Here is a 22577-nt window from a genome sequence, read left to right as displayed (position 1 = left end):
ACGTCAATTTGATTGAAGATAATTTGACGTCAGTTTTTTCAAAGAAAGTTCAACAAAGTTGCAACGCGAAAGAAACTTTAGAAAATTGATACCACGAAGTGGTCAAGTAGTAAATCAAATTCATTTTTAGCAGTCAAGACTTTTTGAAGCACTTTTTTAATTTATTTAAATTCATATTCAAAAAATCATCATACATCGATCCATCCTTGCTTCAATCCTTTTAGCAGAATGGATCAACAGACTTTGGACAATCTATTAGTTTCTCAACATCAACTTGCGAAAAAACTTCGCGCGTTACGAGAAGACAAAGCATCGCGACATCCAGTAAGGCATTTGTCAAATTTTATACCTACAATCACCGTCGTTTTTTAAGTCACTCTTTTAAAGATCATACCGAAAGTCTTGGTTGCAAAATAGGAATGATTCCTAGAGCTTATTTTGGTCAAAATTTCTTATACACATCGAATGCCGAGTCAAACTGCCCTTCTAATTAAATTAGCGTATTAAATTTTTCTTAAAGATATAAATTTGGAAAACTTTATGCTCATCTAAAATAATCGGGGTAGTCCTCCGGCTTGAACAAACTGTATTAGGATTCTAGCCGTGCTGTAAACAAAAACGTTTACACTCAAATACACGTTTCTTCAGGTTTCTTAATAAGAACAAACTATACAAGAACATAAGGTTTCGATGGCTAAAATATTAGGGACATTCGAAGGCTTCAAAAATTTTGGGTGTTCTTATAAAGAAAAACGTGTACGAAAATGGTCTAGTCTAGGGACGATTAGGCATTAAAATACAAATAATTACACGTTTTATTTTCTCATAGGACCCGATGACTCTATGCGACGAGCTCAAAAACATTCAAAGTCAATTCAAAATAAATCAGAGCAAAATTATTTCTTTCATCACCGAACCAACCCTCACTAAGAAGCTGTCACATGACAGTGGTGTCATCTTGAATCACTTTCAAAGTCTGGGATCAAATTTTTCGGCTAGATGTGGAAAGTCAAAATCGGAGATTCTATTACGAAAAGTAAGCACCGGTAATTCAGTTGAAAATGTACGGAAAACTATGAATAGTCAGAAAGATAACTTTATACAAGATGTGAAGCCCGATGGAAGTCATAATAGTGGAGTTATTCCTACACCACCATTTTTATCAATCAATTCACCAAAGAAACATATGGAAACTGTAAAGAAAATTACATTCTTGGAGGAGAACAATGGTCCAGTATTGAAGAAAACTTCGGTAGAGAACGTCACAGGTTCGATAACAGCAATTGCCAATGTTTCGCCCAAAAAAAATGTTGATACATCGTTTACTAAGAATGTTGATGTTGTATCGGAGGACAATCTAGAAAGAAGCGAACCATCCACAGGTGCAGGTGAAATTTCAATTCGAGAAGATGCCTCAAAGGAAGATTGTAGACAAAATACAAAATCGCTTGTTGAAATCAGAACAAATGATTTGAATAGAATTCCTACGCAGCTCTCAACTAGAATCACGACTGATGACAGAACCTTGGTCAAAGCAATTGAATCCTTAAAAATCAAGCTTGCACAAAGCGAAATAAAGTGTCAACAACATGAATTGAAAATGGCTTCATTTTCACAAACATTAGCTTATAAAGAAGAGGTTATCATAGAATTGGTTAAAAGACATGGACTACTTCGATCAAAGTTCCAGGCGGAAGAGAAATATCTCCAGGAAACATTGTCGACAAAAGAAAGACACTTGAATGAAATTATACTGAAAATACGATACGAGTCAGATATGAAACAACGTGAATTGTTCGATGCGTGGGATAAAAACGGATATTTAGTTCAATCACTCAAGAAACGAGATCAACAATTGCTTCTTGAGGTAAGGGATTTCCCAAGTCTCTCCAAATTTCTTTTATTTGGTAGAAAAGTTTTGGTTCCTGCAACTCAAGTACTCGTAGGTACCAAATAAACGCCTCCCCCCCGCTTGTCAATTTTTCGAAAATTTTCCAAACCCTCCGGACGTTATTAGGACTCCCCCTCCCGTTTATTATTTTTTTTCAACTTTCAAAAAGAAGGTCCCTCATTCTGCTCTAAATTGCCTGATTTTAGCCTATATTTACCTTATTTTTGGGTTTTCGTAAATACAATTTCTAACCCCCCCCCGGCAATTAGGTCCCCCCGTTTATTAAAATTTTGAAAATTTTCCAACCCCCCCTGTTTATTCGATCCCCCCTCCCGTTTATTTGGAACCTACGAGTAAAATATAACTCAAACACCGATCAAAATCAACATCTTTATGGTTCTTCGTTTGTTTTAGGTCCAAGCTCGGGAAAACTTAGAGCAAAGCTTAGACGCGACACAAAAAGATTTCAGACGATCTCAAGAAGATCTTGAACGTGCATTGAACTCTTTGAACGAAACCGAGAACAAGTGTAAGAAGCTGGAAGATGAAAAGAAGTACTTGATGGAGGAACGTGATATCAGGTAAGCAAAAATCTGCTCCATAATATACGCTGAATATTTTTCCTATTATTACGGTAATTTAACGTGAACATTTTTTCCGGATGATGAAAATTGATTGCGCTCCCATAATAACGGCTTCCCATTTGTGAGAAACATAAACTCCAAAATTTTAGATAAAAAGAAAGTCTGCAAAAGAGCTGCAACTAAAACATTTCTTCACTATTTCTAATTGCAGTATTAACTTTGACGAGTGGGGAGCATCAAAGACTAACCTTGCCGATTACACAAAATCGCACGAAAATATGTTCCTTGATATTAAAAACTCCATTGACACACCTCCCGCCAGCAAATCATTTGCCAATACATACTTAGAACTACGTCAATCCAACAACGTAAAAAATAAGCAGGCTTTAGTACCAGTCGAACCGACAATTCTGCCACTTAAAGTACCTCTTGTTGAACGTGGCAAAACGATGGAAGAATTCTTGGCAAAGAAATCTTTTGATAGATTGGATGACTGTTCAAAGGATGTTCCTATGGATAGTATAGAGAGATTTAATTGCAAGATTGTTGAAAAACCGACAACCAAAACAATGGTTCGAGAAACATGTGAGCCAGTCATTTTCCCAATAAGACTTTCTACGTCTTTCGAAAACAGTCTTTCAACAAAGGAAAGAATCTTAGTTAAGGAATCGTCTACAAAGACAATAAAAGATAATCCTGTAATGGAAAACATGGCTACCACGAGAACCAACTCATATTTGCAAGAGCCAACAAAAAAAGCAGCTAGAAGTCCGAGTGAGCCGACCATTCTCCCACTGAACATTTCTAACTCTGCAAACAGCAAACCGACTGATCTACTATCTTTAGATGACAGTTCTAGCGTCCCAAACCCTAATGATGGTTTGGTGTCCTCAACCTCAAGCACTAGCAACCCATCAAAGGTAACCAAAAGCAGAATTGGTATTAGAGAACCAACCGAACCAACCATTTTGCCTTTGAACTTGTCAGTATGTCAACATAATTCACAAGAGAGCCTTGTGACTTTACAAAAGAACATAACCTGTCAAGACAATGTAAAGAACCTATCACTTAAACCAAGCTTGGATTCGAATCTCGATGAGGATTGTTATGTAGCTCCCAAATCAAGTTTCGTTACTACTCTTTGTAAAGAGTCACGCAAAACGAACATTAAAAGTAAACAAATGGTTTTGACTCCGAAGGAGCCAGTTATCAAGCCTTTAAATATTACTCCTTCGAAAAGTTATCAAAATCATCAAGATGTTCTATATGAAGCCGATTGTCACGTAACTCCAAAAATAAGTTTCAACTCCACTGTTACCGATAAGCAATTCAAGTCACCGAGCAAAAACAAAAATATTGTTTTAGCACCAACCGAGCCAGTTATTATGCCATTGAATATCAAATGCAATAGACCACAACCAAAAGTTCAGCGCCCAATAAATTGTCATCAGCCTCCAAAGTCGAGAAGTTTTGACTTCATACTTTCATTAGAACCACTTAAGGTACAGAGGAAAATTAAGAAGTTAGTTCTTACACCAAGCGAGCCCATCATTTACCCTCTGAACATATGTCGCTCAGCAACAAGTTCAAAAGTAAAACCAGGATTGAAGATTCCTTCCAGCGAATCTAGTGATAATGACAAGGACAGTAATTCAGATAACTCGCTTGATAAGACAATTGAAACCAATATGCTCAACATCAGATTTGATGGCGCGTTCAATGGAAAGTCTTCCATCGTTGAAACAACTAACAATAACTCTTACGACAACATGGATGTAGATATGATAATTTCGACTGAATGCTCAAACAAGAACAGAGAACCCAATATGGAGCTTGTCAAATTTGAAAAGAAATCTTTGCTGACCAGAATCACCAACAAAGTTATTCAAACATTTATATGTCTTTTGTTCTGTCCCTTTCAAATTATATACGACATTATGAGAATTACGGAACAAGTATTTTTTAAAGGGTTCAATGACTCTGAAACACAAAAAAAGGCAGCTAAAAGTCCGAGTGAGCCGACCATTCTCCCACTGAACATTTCTAACTCTGCAAACAGCAAACCGACTGATCTACTAGCGTTAGATGACAGTTCTAGCGCCCCAAGCCCTAGTGATGGTTTGGTGTCTGCAACCCCAAGCACTAGCATTTCAACAAAGTTAACCAAAAGCAGAGTTGGTATTAGAGAACCAAGCGAACCAACCATTTTACCTTTGAACTTCCCTGTATGTCAATATAATTCACAAGATAGCCTTGTGACTTTACAAAAGAACATAACCTGTCAAGATAATGTAAAGAACCTATCACCTAAACCAAGCTTGGATTCGAATCTCGATGAGGATTGTTATGTAGCTCCCAAATCAAGTTTCGTTACTACTCTTTGTAAAGAGTCACGCAAAACGAACATTAAAAGTAAACAAATGGTTTTGACTCTGAAGGAGCCAGTTATCAAGCCTTTAAATATTACTCCTTCGAAAAGTTATCGGAAACATCAAGATGTTCTATATGAAGCCGATTGTCACATAACTCCAAAAACAAGTTTCAACTCCACTGTTACCGATAAGCAATTCAAGTCACCGAGCAAAAACAAAAATATTGTTTTAGCACCAACCGAGCCAGTTATTATGCCATTGAATATCAAATGCAATAGACCACAACCAAAAGTTCAGCGCCCAATAAATTGTCATCAACCTCCAAAGTCGAGAAGCTTTGACTCCATACTTTCATTAGAACCACTTAAGGTACAGAGGAAAAATAAGAAGTTAGTTCTTACACCAAGCGAGCCCATCATTTACCCTCTGAACATATGTCGCTCAGCAACAAGTTCAAAAGTAAAACCAGGATTGAAGATTCCTTCCAGCGAATCTAGTGATAATGACAAGGACAGTAATTCTGATAACTCGCTTGATAAGACAATTGAAACCAATTATGCTCAACATCAGATTTGATGGCGCGTTCAATGGAAAGTCTTCCATCGTTGAAACAACTAACAACAACTCTTACGACAACATGGATGTAGATATGATATTTTCGACTGAATGCTCAAACAAGAACAGAGAACCCAATATGGAGCTTGTCAAATTCGAAAAGAAATCTTTGCTGACCAGAATCACCAACAAAGTTATTCAAACATTTATATGTCTTTTGTTCTGTCCCTTTCAAATTATATACGACATTATGAGAATTACGGAACAAGTATTTTTCGAAGGGTTCAATGACTCTGAAACACAAATCAAAGTTGGTGACAGTGATGGGAAACGCAATGGTATGATGGAGATAATATGGAGTGATATACCCACCAACCAGTCGAAAGTTTCTACTACTTCTTCAACAAACCTCACGAACCGTGATTCAAATCACAAAGATGCAGACAAATCCAACACAACAACACAGTATTAAGAAATACAGATGAATCGATTGCTACATGACACTAAAAAAAGATGACTAATTTATTTTTTAATTGATTAACTAATTTATATACTTTTATAATAAAAAATAATTTAAAAACTTAATTTGAATAACATGCTTCTCTTTTATACTTATTCTAACTCTTCTCATGTATTCATGAAATTGGCTTTAAATTCTAAAATAATTAAAATACTCTTGTATACCTAATAAGCACATCCTGCTAATTAATTTTTCAAAAATTTTCCACCCAGAACATTTTTATTCCAACCCCTGCTTATTAAATAGAGGCATTATGCTCAGTATAGCATAGCATTATGCAAGTATGCTCATTGCTAAGAAGGGAGAGGTTCATATCTATTATAAATATGAAAATAGCCCAAGATTCAGGCTTTTGGAATTTTTTCTTTATCAAGGGACCATTGATACAATTAGATTTTTCAAAGCACTAAGTTGGTAGACATAAAGAGCTGTGCATAAATGGCAATAAGTGGCAATAATTTTGCCTTTTTCCTAGACTATTATTTTTATGGTACACTTTCAGACTTTACAATTCTGATTAATGTACCTGAGCTTATAAAGGCAAAAAAGCATGAGGAATTAAATTTCATCATTGATTGTTGATGGTGGAGAGGGAAAAAGAAAATGAGGATAACAAAATGAATGATGAAATCTGGAAACTGCCAAAGAACTGTTGTTGTTTTCTTCAGACGGAAAAATAATTTTTTTCGAAAATCAGGCTCTGTCACAAATTAAGGTATTGTTATTTTGCACCAGTGTGCAAAATTTCAGATAAAATGTGACCTTTACCTGAAAAAGGTACCTGTAAAAAAAAAACAAATAAAAACTCTAAAAAATCCCTGGCGTTTGAATGCGATTTTAAATACGTTCTTTTCCGCTTTTCTTATTTTCAGAGGGTTCTATTCAAAAAATAGAAACTTTAAAACTAGAGAAACGGAAAAAAACGGGAAAAAATTGAAAAAACTCTTGCAAAAACATGCAAATTTGAAGCACCATAACATAGGCCTTTTGAACCAAAGCATAACAAAGCAGAAAACAAGCTGCTTCTGGACTGCTTCCTTTTATGGAGGTTCTTTGTTTTCACACTTGTAGATTAGGTTTTCATGATTCTAATGAATTATTTCAAAACTTGGGCAGTTATATTTAGTGAGCTGCAAGGTAGAACAAGCACTTTGAAAAAGCACACCAGCGAGTATATACTCATTTTCAAATTTTGAAAGAACGAAAAAACGTAACGTAACTAAAACCTATGCAAAAAGATAGTACTAATATAAAACTTACATGCATAATTGGCATTATATCAGAGTGTAATCTTGTAGAAGAAAGATTAATTTTGCTTCTCTTGAAAACAAGAATTAATCATATTCTCTCATCTCTTAGAACCAGCCATTTAAAAAACCATAACATTAGACATAAACTCGAGCTGAAAAAATTATGTTCAATATTTCAAACCAAAACATTGATCTGACTCCCTGATTTATTGCGGTGAAAATTAAAACACTTCCTTTTATGTTGTGCTGGAGCTTGTATATCAAAATTAATTTTTTTCCACGGACAAGAATGTATGACGTCATAATTACTGTTTTCATTTTGCGGGTTTTGAAAAATTGAAATAGAAGAAAAACAAAAAATTCACCCCCTGGAAAATATTAAAATTGTTTTATTTTGTTCAATCGCAAACATATGTAAAAGCCCCAAATACTGCTATCCAATCACCGCGATATCAATTGTTTTATTTTGTCCAATAAAAGATTGCTGGTGCTATTGTTTAATTAAAAAAGTATCCAATCAAATGAAAGTAAAGCGCTTTCATCCAATCATAAAGGATTCTTCGAAAAAATAATGCTCCAATCAAATTCCCACTTTTGTTTGAGAACTAGGTATGGCGGATCGAAAAGCGAAAAGGTCTACTTTAATGGGATAAACTTTTGTGGGGATTTTTAAATTTCGCTGATTTCGCGGATTTGGATGCCATCCGCGAAAATAAATCCCAATGGAAATTTGGAAGGGCCTCATCCGCGAAATATTTCTAATCAAAACTCAAAATATGTCAAATAAATACTTTTTGAGTTGGTTACTTGCATCAAAAAAGCGCAAATGTGTATTTCAATAACCAATATGCATGATTTGACAGTATAAAGAATAAATAGAATAAATGCCCTAAAGAATTTTTACAGATCAGTGCCGTAGGAAGCATTTTCATATTAGGGGGGCTGAAGTTTAGTGAGACCGCGAGGGCCAACCATGGTTTGGCCCGAGGGGGGGAATTTTGAGCTCTAACAGACCATTTTCCATGCCTTTTTAGCGTCCGGATATCGGACGCAGCCTTTCAAGAATTAAGAAAAATAGTGGTAAAAATAGCCCTTTTTATGTGCAGCATAGGGTACAAGTCCAAACATGCGTTTCCCGTAATTTTTGTGTGAAGAGTTAGGTCTATACTGTCTATTTAAGTAAGTGAGGACAGCGCTAAAATTGAATTTCCCCACAGCTCCTACCCATCCTGCATACTTTAATGGGATAAATTTTCGCGGGGATTAAATTTTGCGGTTGAGCTCATCCGCAAAATTTTAAGATTTCGCGGGGATTAATTTTTGCGGATGAGGGATTTCCTGATTTTTTGCGGGGATTTAATTTCGCGGATTGGGGTACAAATTAAAATTTTTAAAAAGGGTCAAAACATTGAAATAAAATTTTTCCAGGAAAATTAAGAATTTTTTTTTCAAGTAATAAGAGGGTGTTTTGGAATAGGGCGAGGAGATATGTATTACAACTATCAAAAGTTGAATTTGAACTTCCATGGTGCGGAGCTAAATTTTCACAGCCTATTTGGGATTACCCTCTTGCATTGAAAAGCTTTTAACAATAAGCGATCACTTTAGATAAAAATTTTTCCAATACCTTTTCCAAGTTTGTAAATTTGTGAAGAAAATTTTGAGGAAAACGATTTTTTGCTAACAAGCATATCGAGGATTTGACCTTTTTCGAGGGTTGCCTCATGTAGAAAAAAAAACAAAAAACGATCAAAATAGAAATTTCGCGGATCGCAAAAAAAATTCGAATTTTTCACGGAAACTAATTTTCGCGGATGGGCCTTTTTCAAATTTCCAATGGGACTTATTTTCGCGGATGACACCCAAATCCGCGAAATCCGCGAAAATTTATCCCATTAAAGTATATACATCAGATTATAAAAATACAGGACGGGTCTCCTGTATACAGCCAGCGTGGTGGACAGAAAACAACCAGAATGTCAATGCACAATCTGATCTCAGGCAGGCTAGCTCTAAAGCTTTAAAACAGCATCTAATAACATGAAAACCAGAATATGATTCTTCAATGGGAATCAAAATTATAAAGTGCACTTACAAACATTAATTTGTCAGATCTAACAAAATTATTAACCGCACTGTAATCATTGACAATAAAACAAACGATTTTCTGTCAAGAGCCCTTCCAACAGCTTCCATCAAAATTTTTAAAATATGCATGATACAGTAATTATGCGTGGCTGTATCATTGTTTTTATGCTGGAGTACATAATTATTCAACATGGCTGCCTCTTTAAAAAAAGGTCTATTCAATTATCATTATCCCTTTATTTTCATACTTAGAACTTTTGCAAAAAAAAGGAAAAATAGAAAAGTTGTATTTTTTACTGCTCTATTCCAGACGTCCGTGCTCGATAGGATCGATCATCGGAACGGCTCGATGACGGATCGATATGTGATCGATGGATTACTTAACGATCCGGATGGGAGATCGATGGAGGATCGATACTCAAGATTTTTTTAAGCTTATGATTGGTTATCGATTATTTATCAATCTATCATCGATCTTTTATCAATCTTATCGACCCTATCGACTCATACTCGATTTATGATCGATAACAAATCGATTAACGATCGATGACGAATCGATTAACGATCGATTACGAATCGATTTACTTGATTGAAAGACTAGCTCGATAATGGATCAACGAAGGATCGATACTCAAGACTTTTTAATGGCTGAATCTTCCATCGATCTCCCATACGGATCGTTAAGTAATCCATCGATCACATATCGATCCATCATCAAGTCATCAAGCGCGGACCTTTGGTCTATTCACATACTGAATTTGAAAGATCTTCTATGTGGCGTTTTTCGCAAACTTAAAAAAACTGATTTTGTCCCGCCTTTAGTTTGCGGTATTTTGGCTTAAGTAAATGCTTGTGTGCGGCATAGGGTACAAAGTCCAAACATGCGTTTCCCGTAATTTTTGTATTAAGATAAGATAAGATAAGATAAGTCTCTTCTCGTTTTTAAGATATGTATAACCAGACGATCTCAATCGAACGGAATCGACGATCGAACCAGTCGAACCAAATCGAACGCAATCGACCGATTGAAATTCGATTGTCGAACGCAATCGAATCTCAATCGAATATTACCGCAATTTTCAGATTCGATTGATGTTCGATTGTGTTCGATTGATGTTCGATTGCGTTCGATTGCGCGTTCGATCGTTGATTCACTGACCCCCAGATTGTTCATCGCATAATTTCTACGGGAAATCGAAAGTAATTTCATTCGGCTTGTGATGTTTGAGAGTTTGGATGTTTGGAAGCTGCAAGAATAAAGCCAGACGATCTCAATCGAACGGAATCGACGATCGAACCAGTCGAACAACAATCGAACCAATCGAATATTACCCAGAATTTTGACGTTCGATTGAGATTCGATTGCGTTCGACAATCGAATTTCAATCGGTCGATTGCGTTCGATTTGGTTCGATTGGTTCGATCGTCGATTCCGTTCGATTGAGATCGTCTGGGTATAAAGATAGGTCGTCTGCTATACTGCCAGGTTTAGTACGAATTGAATAATAAAAAATCTACTTTCACCCGTACAAGGAAGTCAGCACCGTCACACACACACAGTTCAGACTACTGTGTCAGTCCAATTTGCAATCAGCAAAATGACACAAATCACGCAATCAAAATGAAAAACAGTGCTCTTTTTTTTACCCAGACTGTAGATTTTCTAATCTCTGACTAAAACTTTGCCAAAATGCAGGCAAAAAGTTGGGGTTGATAAGAAAATGGTAACATTGATTTTCTTCTCACTATCATTTGTTTGTTCCTTCCTTTTTGTCCCTTCCTTCAGTTTCTTTCTTCTTCATTTCTTCTGTCTTTTGCTTTTTTACATAGTCCGTTTCAAACTGGAATATAATATGAAATGTAACTGAGTGTATCCGGCTTTTATTATTAGGTTTCAAGTTTGTGAGGACCGGTCGAAGAAATCCGGAAATGTCTAGATCAGTGTAGATCCCAGGCAATAGTAAATAAACCAACCTAGATACAGATCATCAAACCTCAATTATTTTTTGTTGCACGACTCAGTAAGCACCGGCAAGCACCTCTGACTGGTTTGTGAGCAAAGTAAGATTTTAGGTTAGTTTCAAAATGGTAGTGGTGGCTATCGAAATCAAAACAAAAGCACGTGCTTTCTGTTTTTTCTTTTTTGGAATCCAATCCAGAAATCCGCGTGACTGAGAATTAAACTTAAACCAGAACAAAAGGACTAATGTTATGGCTCCTGCTAGAAAGAAACGAAGGACTACTGATAACATTGTCAAGGATGAAAACTTGGATAAAGTTTCAAAAGACTGTAAGAAGGTAATGATATGATATGATATTTCTTCTAATAAGTCTCAATAAAATGTCTATGAACACAAGTTAACCCTTCCGGGTTTTCGTTATATATGTCTGTATATGTATGTGTATAATACGTGAGTATACACATTGCTCGATGCACTATTCATCCAGTGGTGAGTATTGAGAGGCTTCTGATTGGTTCATGAGTCAGTGGAAACCCCTAAAACTGTAAAACAAGTAATCGAATTTTGAGCCATGAAATATAGTTGGTTTACAGAGCGAGATGGCAGGTTCTCAAGGTTCCGAAGGTTCCCAGATAGATAGAACACAAATATCATACACAAACAGTATAGACTTAAACTCGTATATCAAGATTACGGGATTTCGAGTACGGGCCGATTTTACTTTCATTTTCAGTGGTTTCGCTTTCGATTTCAAGCCAACATCTTAACAACCAGGTGCTTGGCTTGCCCATAGTTACAGGGAATTGTGCAAAAAAACAAACATAGGAAGTTTTCCAAATCCCCTATTTCAATTAAACCAATGAAAAATGAAACTTTTCGATGTTTCACTTTTTTGCACCAATTCTTCAAAATGAAAATATTAAAGATTTAAAGTTCTTCTTTTATTCAATGATTTTTTACAGCACTTTGTGGACAATCTAACCCTCGCATCAAATTCCCGCTTTCTTCAGTAAATTGAAGATTAGAAAAAACCTAAGCCTTAGAATCACAGATTGAAAAATATATATGAAGGACACGTGGGATTTTACAGCTGCCCGTGGTGCAAGGCACTGAGAGGCCACAGGTGCCAAAAAGAAGGGCCATTTGAAATGTAGCAACCTGATTGATGGAAATTTTATAAACAGATGTGAAGGAGCGCCAGGAAGCAATCAGTAGAAGAGACCACTTTCTTTTTTGTTGCAGATATCAATATAAACTTCTCTCAGCCAGGGATTACTTTTCAATGTGTTGTGTTAACTTGTCAGCATTCTATTGTTGTAAAAGGAAAGATAAAAGAGGTAAGACTAGCCTAGTTTCTAATCCTGATATAGGAGTTTCAGTTTAGACTGACAGATAGAGATAAATGGCAGGTTCCCAAGGTTCCGAAGGTTCCCAGATAGATAGAACACAAATTTCATACACAGATAGTGATAAATGGCAGGTTCCGAAGGTTCCCAGATAGATAGAACACAAATATCATACACAAATAGAGATAAATGGCAGGTTCCCAAGGTTTCAAAGGTTCCCAGATAGATAGAACACAAATATCATACACAGATAGAGATAAATGGCAGGTTCACCTTCGGAACCTTAGGGAACCTGTCATCTCTGTAAATCAACTATATACATTTCATGGCTCAAAATTCAATTGCTTGTTTTAGGGGTTTCCACTGACTCATGAACCAATCAGAAGCCTCTTAGTACTCACCACTCACCACTGGATGAAGGGTACCATTTATAAAAGTAGAAATATGACGTAATTTTAAGCCATGTGAACCAATCAAATAGCTTCACGAAGGGGTTTCCACTGTCGGAACGGCATTCATAATAACCAATCAGAATCGTCTCAGAAGCTAGCAGAAACTAGAACAGTTCTACTTGTTCTTTTTGAAGATGTTCTTCCTAGAATTTCAGAACTTCAAAAAATGCATGGTTAATCAGGGAGCTGAAATACACGTTGTTTTTTTTATAAGGAACACGTTTATAAGGAACTCGAGGCTGAAAATGGTTCAAAAAATAAGGAATTGTTAAGGAACTGCTCAGGCTGAGAATAAGTGGATTTGAAAATAATGTACCTTATTGGGACTAATTTGACCAAATTTTGATCTTTAAAGGGGCAAAAAGTTCAAAATTTCCTATGTAGTAAGGAACTCGATAAGGAACTTTGAGACTGAAATTCTCTGTAAAAATAAGGAACTCCAGGCTCAGAGCAAAGTTAAGGTTCCTTATAAAAAAAAAACGTGTATCTTTTTTACAAAAACAAATTGTAAGATGTTTTGATAAATTTCCAGAGGCTTTCATGAAATTTGGAAAATCTTTAAATGATGGGTGTTCCAAAAAGGTAGGGTACCCCAATTGGGGCTCTATTCGTCTATTGATTGTTTATGAGTGTTAAATCTTTTAGAATTAAATGGAAAATTCGTGTAAAAATTGTTTATCCATTTTAATCAGGGTTCAGACAGACCCTGGAAAACCTGGAAATATGATAAATTTTCAGAAAAATCAGGGAAACTCAGGGAAACCCAGGGAAAAAAAAAATTTTTCCCAGTCTGCTCAGGGAAACTCAGGGAATTTTATTTTTTGAAGAATGAATGGAAAAAAACAGATTTAAAAGTTTTTTTAGTTTTAAGGCAATTACTTTTTTATTTTCTGGTTTACGGAATCGCCAACGTTTTTTTTGCAGAAATAAAATAAAAATAAAATTGAAATTCATAGAAATTTTATTTATTTTTGCACTTCCGATTCTGTTTAATCTGCCATGAAATGGATTTTATTTAGAAAACTTCATTTTATAAGAGCAGGAAAGGAAGATAAAAGGGAAAAAAAAAGAAATACAGTATTTCTAGGCTAGAAATTTTTTTTAATGTACGTTGTCTGACAGGGGTAATGAAAATTTTCTGGAATGGCCCATTCAATTCCATTTGGGGATATCATTTTTTTTTCTTCTTAATATTTAATTTTGACCTTTGTAAATTTAAATGATTGCAGTTTTATGCCTGGGAATTGTCAAGTTTTCAATGACTTCAGACAAAATCTACATACATCACAAAATAGTTGTTTTGGAAAACGCAATGGTCTATTGAATAACAAATTACTCCACATACATTACTTTCCCTCAGCCAATAAAAATGTGATAAATTATCTTGTCTCTAGGTAACTGTTGTGGAGTAATTAGTTATTCAATAGGCCGTCGCGTTCTCCAAAACAACTATATCATATTGTCAACTGCTCTAACTTGGGACAATTGGTCAAAACATGGGACTGTTGGATATCTGGTCTGTATTTTCACTTACAAATAGCGATTAAAGATCCAATTAAAAATCAGCATGTCTCAAACATTTTGTGTGTGTTGTCCACTGTTTCCTATTGTTTTGACCAAATTAAACTCTTTTGCTGAAGCCACCTTTAAACAATATTATAAAAAGCTGTCAAGTTTCATGCTTTTTGTATGACTGAAAAAAGTTTGTCATAATGTCCAAATTATAAAAAAAAAACATATTAAGACAGATTAAGAGGCCAAAATTTACTCAAAGTCATTCTTATTCCCTTTCTGTCCACTGCTCATTGCCCTACAACCAGTTTTATGACCATGATGGACAATTCAATCTGCCTAATAAGGGTGCAGTATACAATGATGATGAGCAGGATGAAATTCACACATCTGCTCTCCCAGCCAGATTTCTTGATGAAACAAATGGACAGGAATCTTTTGAATTTCTTCACTAAATATTATAAATACAGATTGTCCAATATAGTGAATTCTTTAGTCCTTTTATGTCTCACCAGATCATGGTTTATCAATATGAAGTCTATGACATTTGTTTACCAGGAACCAGCGGCTGAAAATAATGAACAGAAATTTTGGTTGATGAAGTCAGAGCCAGAGACAAGAATTGAAAAAGGAGTTGATGTCAAGTTTGGCATTGAAGATCTTAAAAAGGAGCCAAAACAAACTGCCTGCTGGGATGGTGTCAGAAATTATCAAGCACGTAACTTTATGAGAGATCAAATGAAAGTTGGTGACAAAGCATTCTTCTATCACAGGTATTGGTTACTTTTTTGAAAATCCTAAGATTTTTTATTTTACAGGCACATAAGTTAAAACCATTTGGATCAAGGTTTTCTAAAGTTTTCATCTGTAAATCCTCCAGAATCGTCTGTAAATACACAAATTTGGCAAGCGATAATGTAATATGACTCATGATGCTTCTTATTTTGTCGAGGGAGGTTTACATACAAAGTTTTAGCTCAAATTATTTAACTTTTTTAAAGAGTGGGTATTTAAAAGGGGATCTTATTTTGAACAATTTTAAGAATTGACGCCAACTGTTAAAAGTTCATGACAAAATAGTCACAGAAGATTTTCAAGACTGACAACATCATATGTTAGTTATTTAAAGATCCAAAAAAGGGCATCCAGGTACATTAACCAATAGTGTTATGATCATGTTAATATGTGTTTTTTTGATAATGTTAAAATTTCAGTAATTGTAAAGTCCCGGGCATCGCTGGAATTATGACAATCGTAAAAGAAAGCTACCCTGATCATACACAGTTTGATTCTAAAGATGTACATTTTGATCCAAAATCACAAAAAGAAAATCCAAAATGGTTTATGGTGGATGTCAAGTATGAGCGGATGATGAAAAGATATATTGGTCTCCCAGAACTTAAAAAACTTCATTCAGAACACAAGTCTTCCCATGGTCCTTTGAAATCCGTCGCTTTGTTTACAAGAGCTCGCCTTTCGGTGCAACCATTAACCAAAGAAGAATATGATTACATTTTGACTCTGGAAGAAGTTGAAGAACCATAATCTTTGACACCATTATAGACGCTAAACTTTTATACATTTTCTGTTTATATTGTAAATATTTTGGGAAATAAAAATCCTTTTTCTTTTTACTTTTGAAGTTGGGTCCAAATTGTCTATTGAAATCCTAAAATCAATCAATTAATTAGTAAACGCAAGGTTGTGCAGACTTAATATCTTTTTTGTTATTCCACCTAAAGGCCAAGACTTTTAGGTATGAAAGTTTATTTACAATCTTTGATTCATTTTAATCTTTTTTTTAGAAGCAAAGGTATATTTCAAATAATTCAAAAAAAATGTTATACTTGATTGGATTGGGACTTGGTGATGCTAAAGATATTACTGTGAAAGGATTGGAAGCTGTTAAAAAAGCAGATCAAGTCTTTTTGGAAGCTTACACATCAATTTTAACTGGAGGAAAAGAAGCTTTGGTATGATCTGTCTTTTAAATGACACCCTCTTCTCACAGACCTGGTGGGATTTTTTCAGCCAGTGGGGGTAGATATAACGGACCAGAACTCGATTGGGATTGATATTCCTATGTTTTTTCATAGCTTGGGATTTGAATTCAATTGTTTTGGAGTGGGGATGAAAAAAAATATCATACTATTTTGCAATGAGGAATTGCTTATTGGATTTTTTTCATTTGGGACAAAAATTAAAGTATAATTCTGCATAATGTTTTTGTATAATGTAGGACTTTGTATAGTAGGAATTGTTATGATCTTTTTATTTGCAGGAACAATTTTATGGTCGTGAAGTAATCCTTGCAGATAGAACACTTGTTGAGCAAGAATCAGGTTTGGATGATTTCAAGTTTCTTTCCTAGAAAAACTTTGGCATAGTATCCGACTCCAGAAGTGATCAAATTCGGTTCATATGGGTTAGTTTATGGCTCAAACCTGGTGGGGGAACTCAAAAGACTGTTAGATTTGACTAAGATTTGTTATCCCTTTCTTTGGTTTAATACCTAATGACCGAGTTTCAAATCCACGCTAGTTTTTTCCTAAATTCTAATGTATTTCATTTAGATACGATATTGGAAAATGCCAAGGAAAAAGATGTCGTGTTTCTAGTTGTTGGTGACCCACTTGGGTACGTGAAATTTTCATTCTGCCATTTGCCATTTTCATTTGAAAATATGCAGGAGATGCGGGATAAATTCAAATAGCCCTCTAGACAGGGGCCATCTGTCTGTCTTTTGTCATTAGAGTTATAGTTGCCCCTTGCCCTGTACTCCTTTTATTCCTATCTCTCATTTTGATACTGATTAAGCTAAAACATGACAAAGTCATTAATGATGTATACCCAAAAGGGAGTTTCGCTTTGTGTCAATTTTCTTTCTGATTCTACTGTTTCAACTCTTTCAACTGTTATAAATCTTAGAGCAACAACACATACAGATTTGGTTATCAGAGCTGTAGAGAAGAATATTAAGTATAAGATTATCCATAATGCTTCAATAATGAATGCTGCTGGATGTTGTGGTTTACAGGTTAAGAAATTTTCAAATACATGTTGTTTTTTGGACCTACCCCGGTGGGGTGGAGGTCCTATAAATTCACCTCTGTCCGTTCATCCGTCTGTCCGTTCGTTACCAGCTTTTCTCGAGATTGAATCATAGGAATCATTTGATTTTTGGTACAAAGGTGCAAAACGGTGATGGCCAAAATGTGACGGAGTCCGATTTTCGAAAAAAAAAAATTTTCGGCTAATTTGGGCCAAAAAACGGCTAAAAAACGGTTTTTTTGGACTTTGTGAAAAATCGGAACATTAATTTTTTCTGATTTTTTGCATGAAAGTAGGGTACCATCATAGGTAAAAGATGGCTCAAGCAGATTTTTGCAAAAAAATTTATTTGGCTTAAAAAACGCATGTTTATCTATAAGAACCACTATTAATAAGCATACATTAATGTTCTTAGTCAAATTACTCAATTTCTTTATGAGATAGATGTTTTTTTTTGCTCACGAGGGCTTACTTTTGAAGCATATGTGTGTTTAGACATGAAATTTTGGTTGCTTGGCGTGTTTTTATAGAAAAACTGGCCAAAGTCGATATTTTTCTATCAGCACATTATCAATTACTTAGGTATTAGCTTTTCTCGAGATTGGCTCTTTCATTCTTTATGATTTTTGCACAAAGATGCGTAACTATAAACCCTCGAATGTGACTGAGCCCGATTTTCGAAAAAAAATGTTTTTGGGCAAATTTGGGCCAAAAAACGGCTAAAAAAAGGGTTTTTTGGACATTGTGAAATATTGGATCGTTGTTTTTTTTCTGATTTTTTTGCATGAAAGTAGGTAAAAGATGGGTCAAGCAGATTTTTGTAAAAAACTTTTCAGCTCAAAAAATGCATCTTTATCTATAAGAATCACTATTGATAAGCAAATTACTCAATTTTTTGATGAGATAGATGTCTTTTTATGCTCACGAAGTCTTGAATATGAAAGAATATTTCAAGAGCATGGAATTTTGGTTTCTAAACGTTTTTTTTATAAGAAACAAACGACTAATTTTAATAAATCGTCACTATTTGTGTTCTGAATGATTGTTTAACGTTCATGCTCACGTAGATATCAATTATATATGTGTTAAATGCATAACCAGGTAGGTCGAAAAAGTATCACTTGTTTTATAAACAAGTGTCTGCCCCTATACCAGGCTTGCATTATGCTTAGCATTCTATTGTTCTTAAACGATAGAGCCATTGTTTAGGTATCAAAAACTGAGCCTACATATGCTCATAAATGTTATGCTTATAGAAAAAAAACATGTATTTTCTTTTCAGCCCTTTTGGCTGATAATGCTGAAACTAAGTTTTGCTTTTAATATTTTAGTTTAATTCTAAACACAATAAACTGTTCCTGGACACTGTCACTAATGCTATCTTTTGATAGAAATAAAAAATGACCAAATAATTTGAAAATAAACGTTTCGATATCCATATCCATTTAAGAAACTGCCAATTATTTCTTGCACTTAAATTTAAAAGACATTATTTTCAGCTGTATAATTTTGGTGAAACAGTATCAATTGTCATGTGGAATGAAAACTGGAAACCTAAAAGTTTCTTTGAAAAGATTGCTCAAAACAAAAAGCGAGGACTACACACTCTTTGTCTCTTAGGTGAGTGCGCTTTCAAGATTTAGACCATGTTCAGACGTTACGGTTCCGTCCTGAAACGAAACGAAACGGTTCCGAAACAAGTGTGAACGTCAAAATTCAAAACTTCAGAAAAGAAGACGTTACAAAGCAAAACAGATCGAAACGGTTTCGCTCCACTTTTTTCATCGGAACGGAACTGCTCCGTTTTCTTGCTCCGAAACGTTCTGAAACCAATATGAACACACTCGATCAGTAACGAATATCATACCGGAGCGAAACGGGACAGTAACGTGTGAACATGATTTTAGCCAGTAACTTTGAAGGAAGCGTTTTAGTCTAAAGCTAGGAGAATCTTCCAAAACACTCCATCTGCAATTTGCACAAGATAATCCTCGTATCATGGACATATTTATTATTGACTCGGATAGATTATAATATGAAATTTCAGGTTCTTAAAACTAAAATAGTTTTTGTCTGTTTTCTAGCTGAAATCGTATTATGTTCTAGGCTGCGGCCTAATTTATGCTTCTGCATTTAGTATAGCAGTTTCGAAGTGACATTTAATGTTACTCATATATTGATAATATAAACTTTTCTGTGTTGCAGATATCAAAGTAAAAGAACAGAGTGTGGAAAATATGATGAGGTATGATATTTCAAAACTTGGTTTTTAGACCGGAGGAGACTCGGAGGTCCTGTAAATCGTCCGTTCGTCCGTTCATTTGTCCGCCCGTTCATCTGTTACCAGTTTTTCATTTTCTTACTATTGTTGCCAATTTTTCTATGTTGCTATTACATTAGCTTTGTAAGTCTATTCAGCATGTAGCTTGTTAATCTATACAGTCTGTCATGGAGTATAATCTTGAGACTTTTGGAACATGCAAACTGCCCAGTGAGAAACATTTCAAACATTGTTTTTTTATTTGTTCTCTCATTCCACAGGGGCCGTAAAATATATGAACCACCAAGGTACTTAACAGCTAATGATGCAATTCAACAAATATTGGAAATTGTTCAATCAGGGGATGAAGAAATAGAAGGGAAAGATTGTAAGTATACTTTCTTTTCTAACATTTTGCTGTTAAGTATAATTTTACTGGCATTCACTTGGTCTGCAAGTTAAACTATTCCAGTAATAAGATTTGATATGTATTTGTACAAGGAAAACAGCTCAATGATCACCAGTTTTCATGTTTTATGTTACAATTATTTCCTGGTGCTAACTCTACTTTTTGGTTTCCAAAATGATATCTTCATGGTCTTTTTCAGTGATCACGGAAGACAGTTTTTGTGTTGCACTTGCTCGTATTGGTTGGGAAGATCAACAAATATTCAGTGGTAAAATGTCTACAGTAAGAGATACAGATCTAGGACCACCTATACATTCTTTGGTGATCCCAGGTGATATGCATTTCATTGAAACTGACATGTTAAAATTATTTGCAATACAACCAAGTGAATTTGCAGGACTTCCTTCTGCATAATTGTTGTTGTTGATTCAATTGGCTGAGTACTTCGAACGAGTTGTTACTGTATTGAGAATGAAGTAAATGCCCAAAAATGATGCCTTTGGGTGGCAAGGTGCTTAGGTGCTTGCTACTGTGTTAGCAACCAAGATTAGTGTGGTGTATGGTTTAAAATTTAAAAAAATGGTTATTATTATCCATAAGACATACATTCAAGACACATTATCATAGGGATGCGTTAAAGTGAATATTATCCACAACTGAAGGAGACAATTATTTTGTAGGTGGAGATTTAAATCAAATTATAAAATTATTTTACTTTTTTACAAATTATCTCTTTTATAAATTGTTTTTGAGCCTATACTATGAGGTAAGACTTTGAAACAACTCAGAAACAACTTGGCTCTTCACTGTTTCCGTACTTTGATAAATACAGCATAAACTGACACGTGCAAGAAATTTTTATTTGCTAACCTGAAGTTTTAAAGGTATCTTTTTACAAATTATTTAATTAACTGATTTATGTTAATTGGACGTAATCTCAAAATTGAAAGAAAATAAAATGTTTTTCTTTTAACCTTAGATACCAGAATATTAGACGGTTGAACGTGTTCCCTGTTCTAAACTTTTTAAAGAATTTTATCAATTAGCACCATTTAATCATATGTCACACTTGGCCACTTTCGATCGGTCTCTAACTTAAATACATACCATAAACGATGTTGGTCAAACGATATTGATCAATCAATCAATTAATCAATCATAGTGAGGTCAGGTAGCACATAAAAACGTAAGAATACTTCAGATGGTGATTAAAGCATGAAATTTGGCACAGATGATCCTTAGAGGGTCTAAAACTTAATTTCAAACAGTAACACCAAATTTTGCCACCTGGCCACCTGCCAGATGACGTCATCAGGTAGCTTAGCAAAAATTTATTTTTTTGAAAATATTTAAAATCTGATGGTATCAGCGGAAAGAGCATTAAATGCTGATGAAAATTGAGGTATAAAACATACCTTCAAAATCTTCCTATCAAAAGTTATGAAGGTTGAAAGTTTTTTGATGACGTCATCATTTAGTACAAATTGACCAAATTTCATGTTTTATACATGAATTCATATCAAAATTCATTGCTTTTTCCGATTCCGATGTTCAAATTGAATTAAAAGCTTTAAATCCTACAGAATACTAAAACTTAGATTTTGAGCTTCATAAGGCAAATCAACGCAGCGTTCTCCCTTCAAGAACACAGTGTACAACCAACTAATTTTTTTGGATGTTTTAAGCCTTCTTATGTTGTTTAGACTTAAGCATCAGAAGGAACTTCGATTTTTGACATGGATTCATGTATAAAACACTAAATTTGGTCAACTAGTTCCGTTATTACGGGATTTTAGGTTTTGCCTGGAAAGGCTTAAGATGACGTCATCACAAAACTTTAAACCTTCATAACTTTTGATAGGAAGATTTTGAAGGCATGTTTTATACCTCAATTTTCATCAGCATTTCATGCTCTTTCCACTGATACCATCAGATTTTAAATATTTTCAAAAAAATAAATTTTTGCTAAGCTACCTGATGACGTCATCTGGCAGGTGGCCAGGTGGCAAAATTTGGTGTTACTGTTTGAAATTAAGTTTTAGACCCTCTAAGAATCATCTGTGCCAAATTTCATGCTTTAATCACCATCTGAAGTATTTTTGTGCTAACAGACCTCACTAATCAATAGAAATGTGATTTTTCTTTAAAAACTAGTAATAATGTATCAAAAAATTTTTGTAATACCTAAAAGAGAGGATATTACAAAAGATTCTGCTAAATCAATTTACGTAATTAAAATGTCAGATATATAATGATAAATTTTCTTTTTTTCTTTTAGTTTCAGCTTAGGAAAAGAAATAGTTGATTGTCAAAAGCAAAGAGTATT

At 34.7% G+C, this 22577-nt stretch overlaps 3 protein-coding genes across 4 annotated transcripts; all 3 read left to right on the top strand.

Moving 5' to 3' along the window:
- Nucleotides 1–1622: 1622 nt before the first annotated feature.
- On the top strand, nucleotides 1623–5920 carry LOC136807774 (uncharacterized). Its single transcript, XM_067064399.1, has 3 exons — nucleotides 1623–1867; nucleotides 2306–2472; nucleotides 2687–5920. Exons 1-3 carry the CDS (start codon nucleotides 1778–1780, stop codon nucleotides 5421–5423), a joined length of 2994 nt encoding a protein of 997 aa, XP_066920500.1. The 5' UTR covers nucleotides 1623–1777; the 3' UTR covers nucleotides 5424–5920.
- Nucleotides 5921–11347: 5427 nt separating this feature from the next.
- On the top strand, nucleotides 11348–16165 carry LOC136807773 (thymocyte nuclear protein 1-like). 2 transcript variants are annotated; one of them, XM_067064397.1, is made up of 3 exons: nucleotides 11348–11558; nucleotides 15090–15304; nucleotides 15746–16165. In XM_067064397.1, exons 1-3 carry the CDS (start codon nucleotides 11472–11474, stop codon nucleotides 16074–16076), a joined length of 633 nt encoding a protein of 210 aa, XP_066920498.1. In that variant the 5' UTR covers nucleotides 11348–11471; the 3' UTR covers nucleotides 16077–16165. The 2 variants fall into 2 exon arrangements, with proteins under 2 accessions (XP_066920498.1, XP_066920499.1); XM_067064398.1 differs by having other exon boundaries at nucleotides 11473–11558; nucleotides 15047–15304.
- A 171-nt stretch (nucleotides 16166–16336) lies between these two features.
- On the top strand, nucleotides 16337–21045 carry LOC136807772 (diphthine methyl ester synthase-like). The gene is made up of 8 exons (XM_067064395.1): nucleotides 16337–16504; nucleotides 16813–16873; nucleotides 17105–17168; nucleotides 17460–17568; nucleotides 19082–19202; nucleotides 19788–19827; nucleotides 20124–20230; nucleotides 20451–21045. The coding sequence occupies exons 1-8, from the start codon at nucleotides 16370–16372 to the stop codon at nucleotides 20663–20665; spliced, it is 852 nt and encodes a 283-aa protein (XP_066920496.1). The 5' UTR covers nucleotides 16337–16369; the 3' UTR covers nucleotides 20666–21045.
- The last annotated feature ends 1532 nt before the right edge of the window (nucleotides 21046–22577 follow it).

This window comes from Clytia hemisphaerica, unplaced genomic scaffold (genome assembly GCF_902728285.1).
Source record: "Clytia hemisphaerica strain Z4C2 unplaced genomic scaffold, Clytia hemisphaerica genome assembly, whole genome shotgun sequence".
Lineage (NCBI taxonomy): Eukaryota > Metazoa > Cnidaria > Hydrozoa > Leptothecata > Clytiidae > Clytia > Clytia hemisphaerica.
Note: the sequence above shows the minus strand (reverse complement) of the source record. Positions and strands in the feature narration are given on the sequence as shown.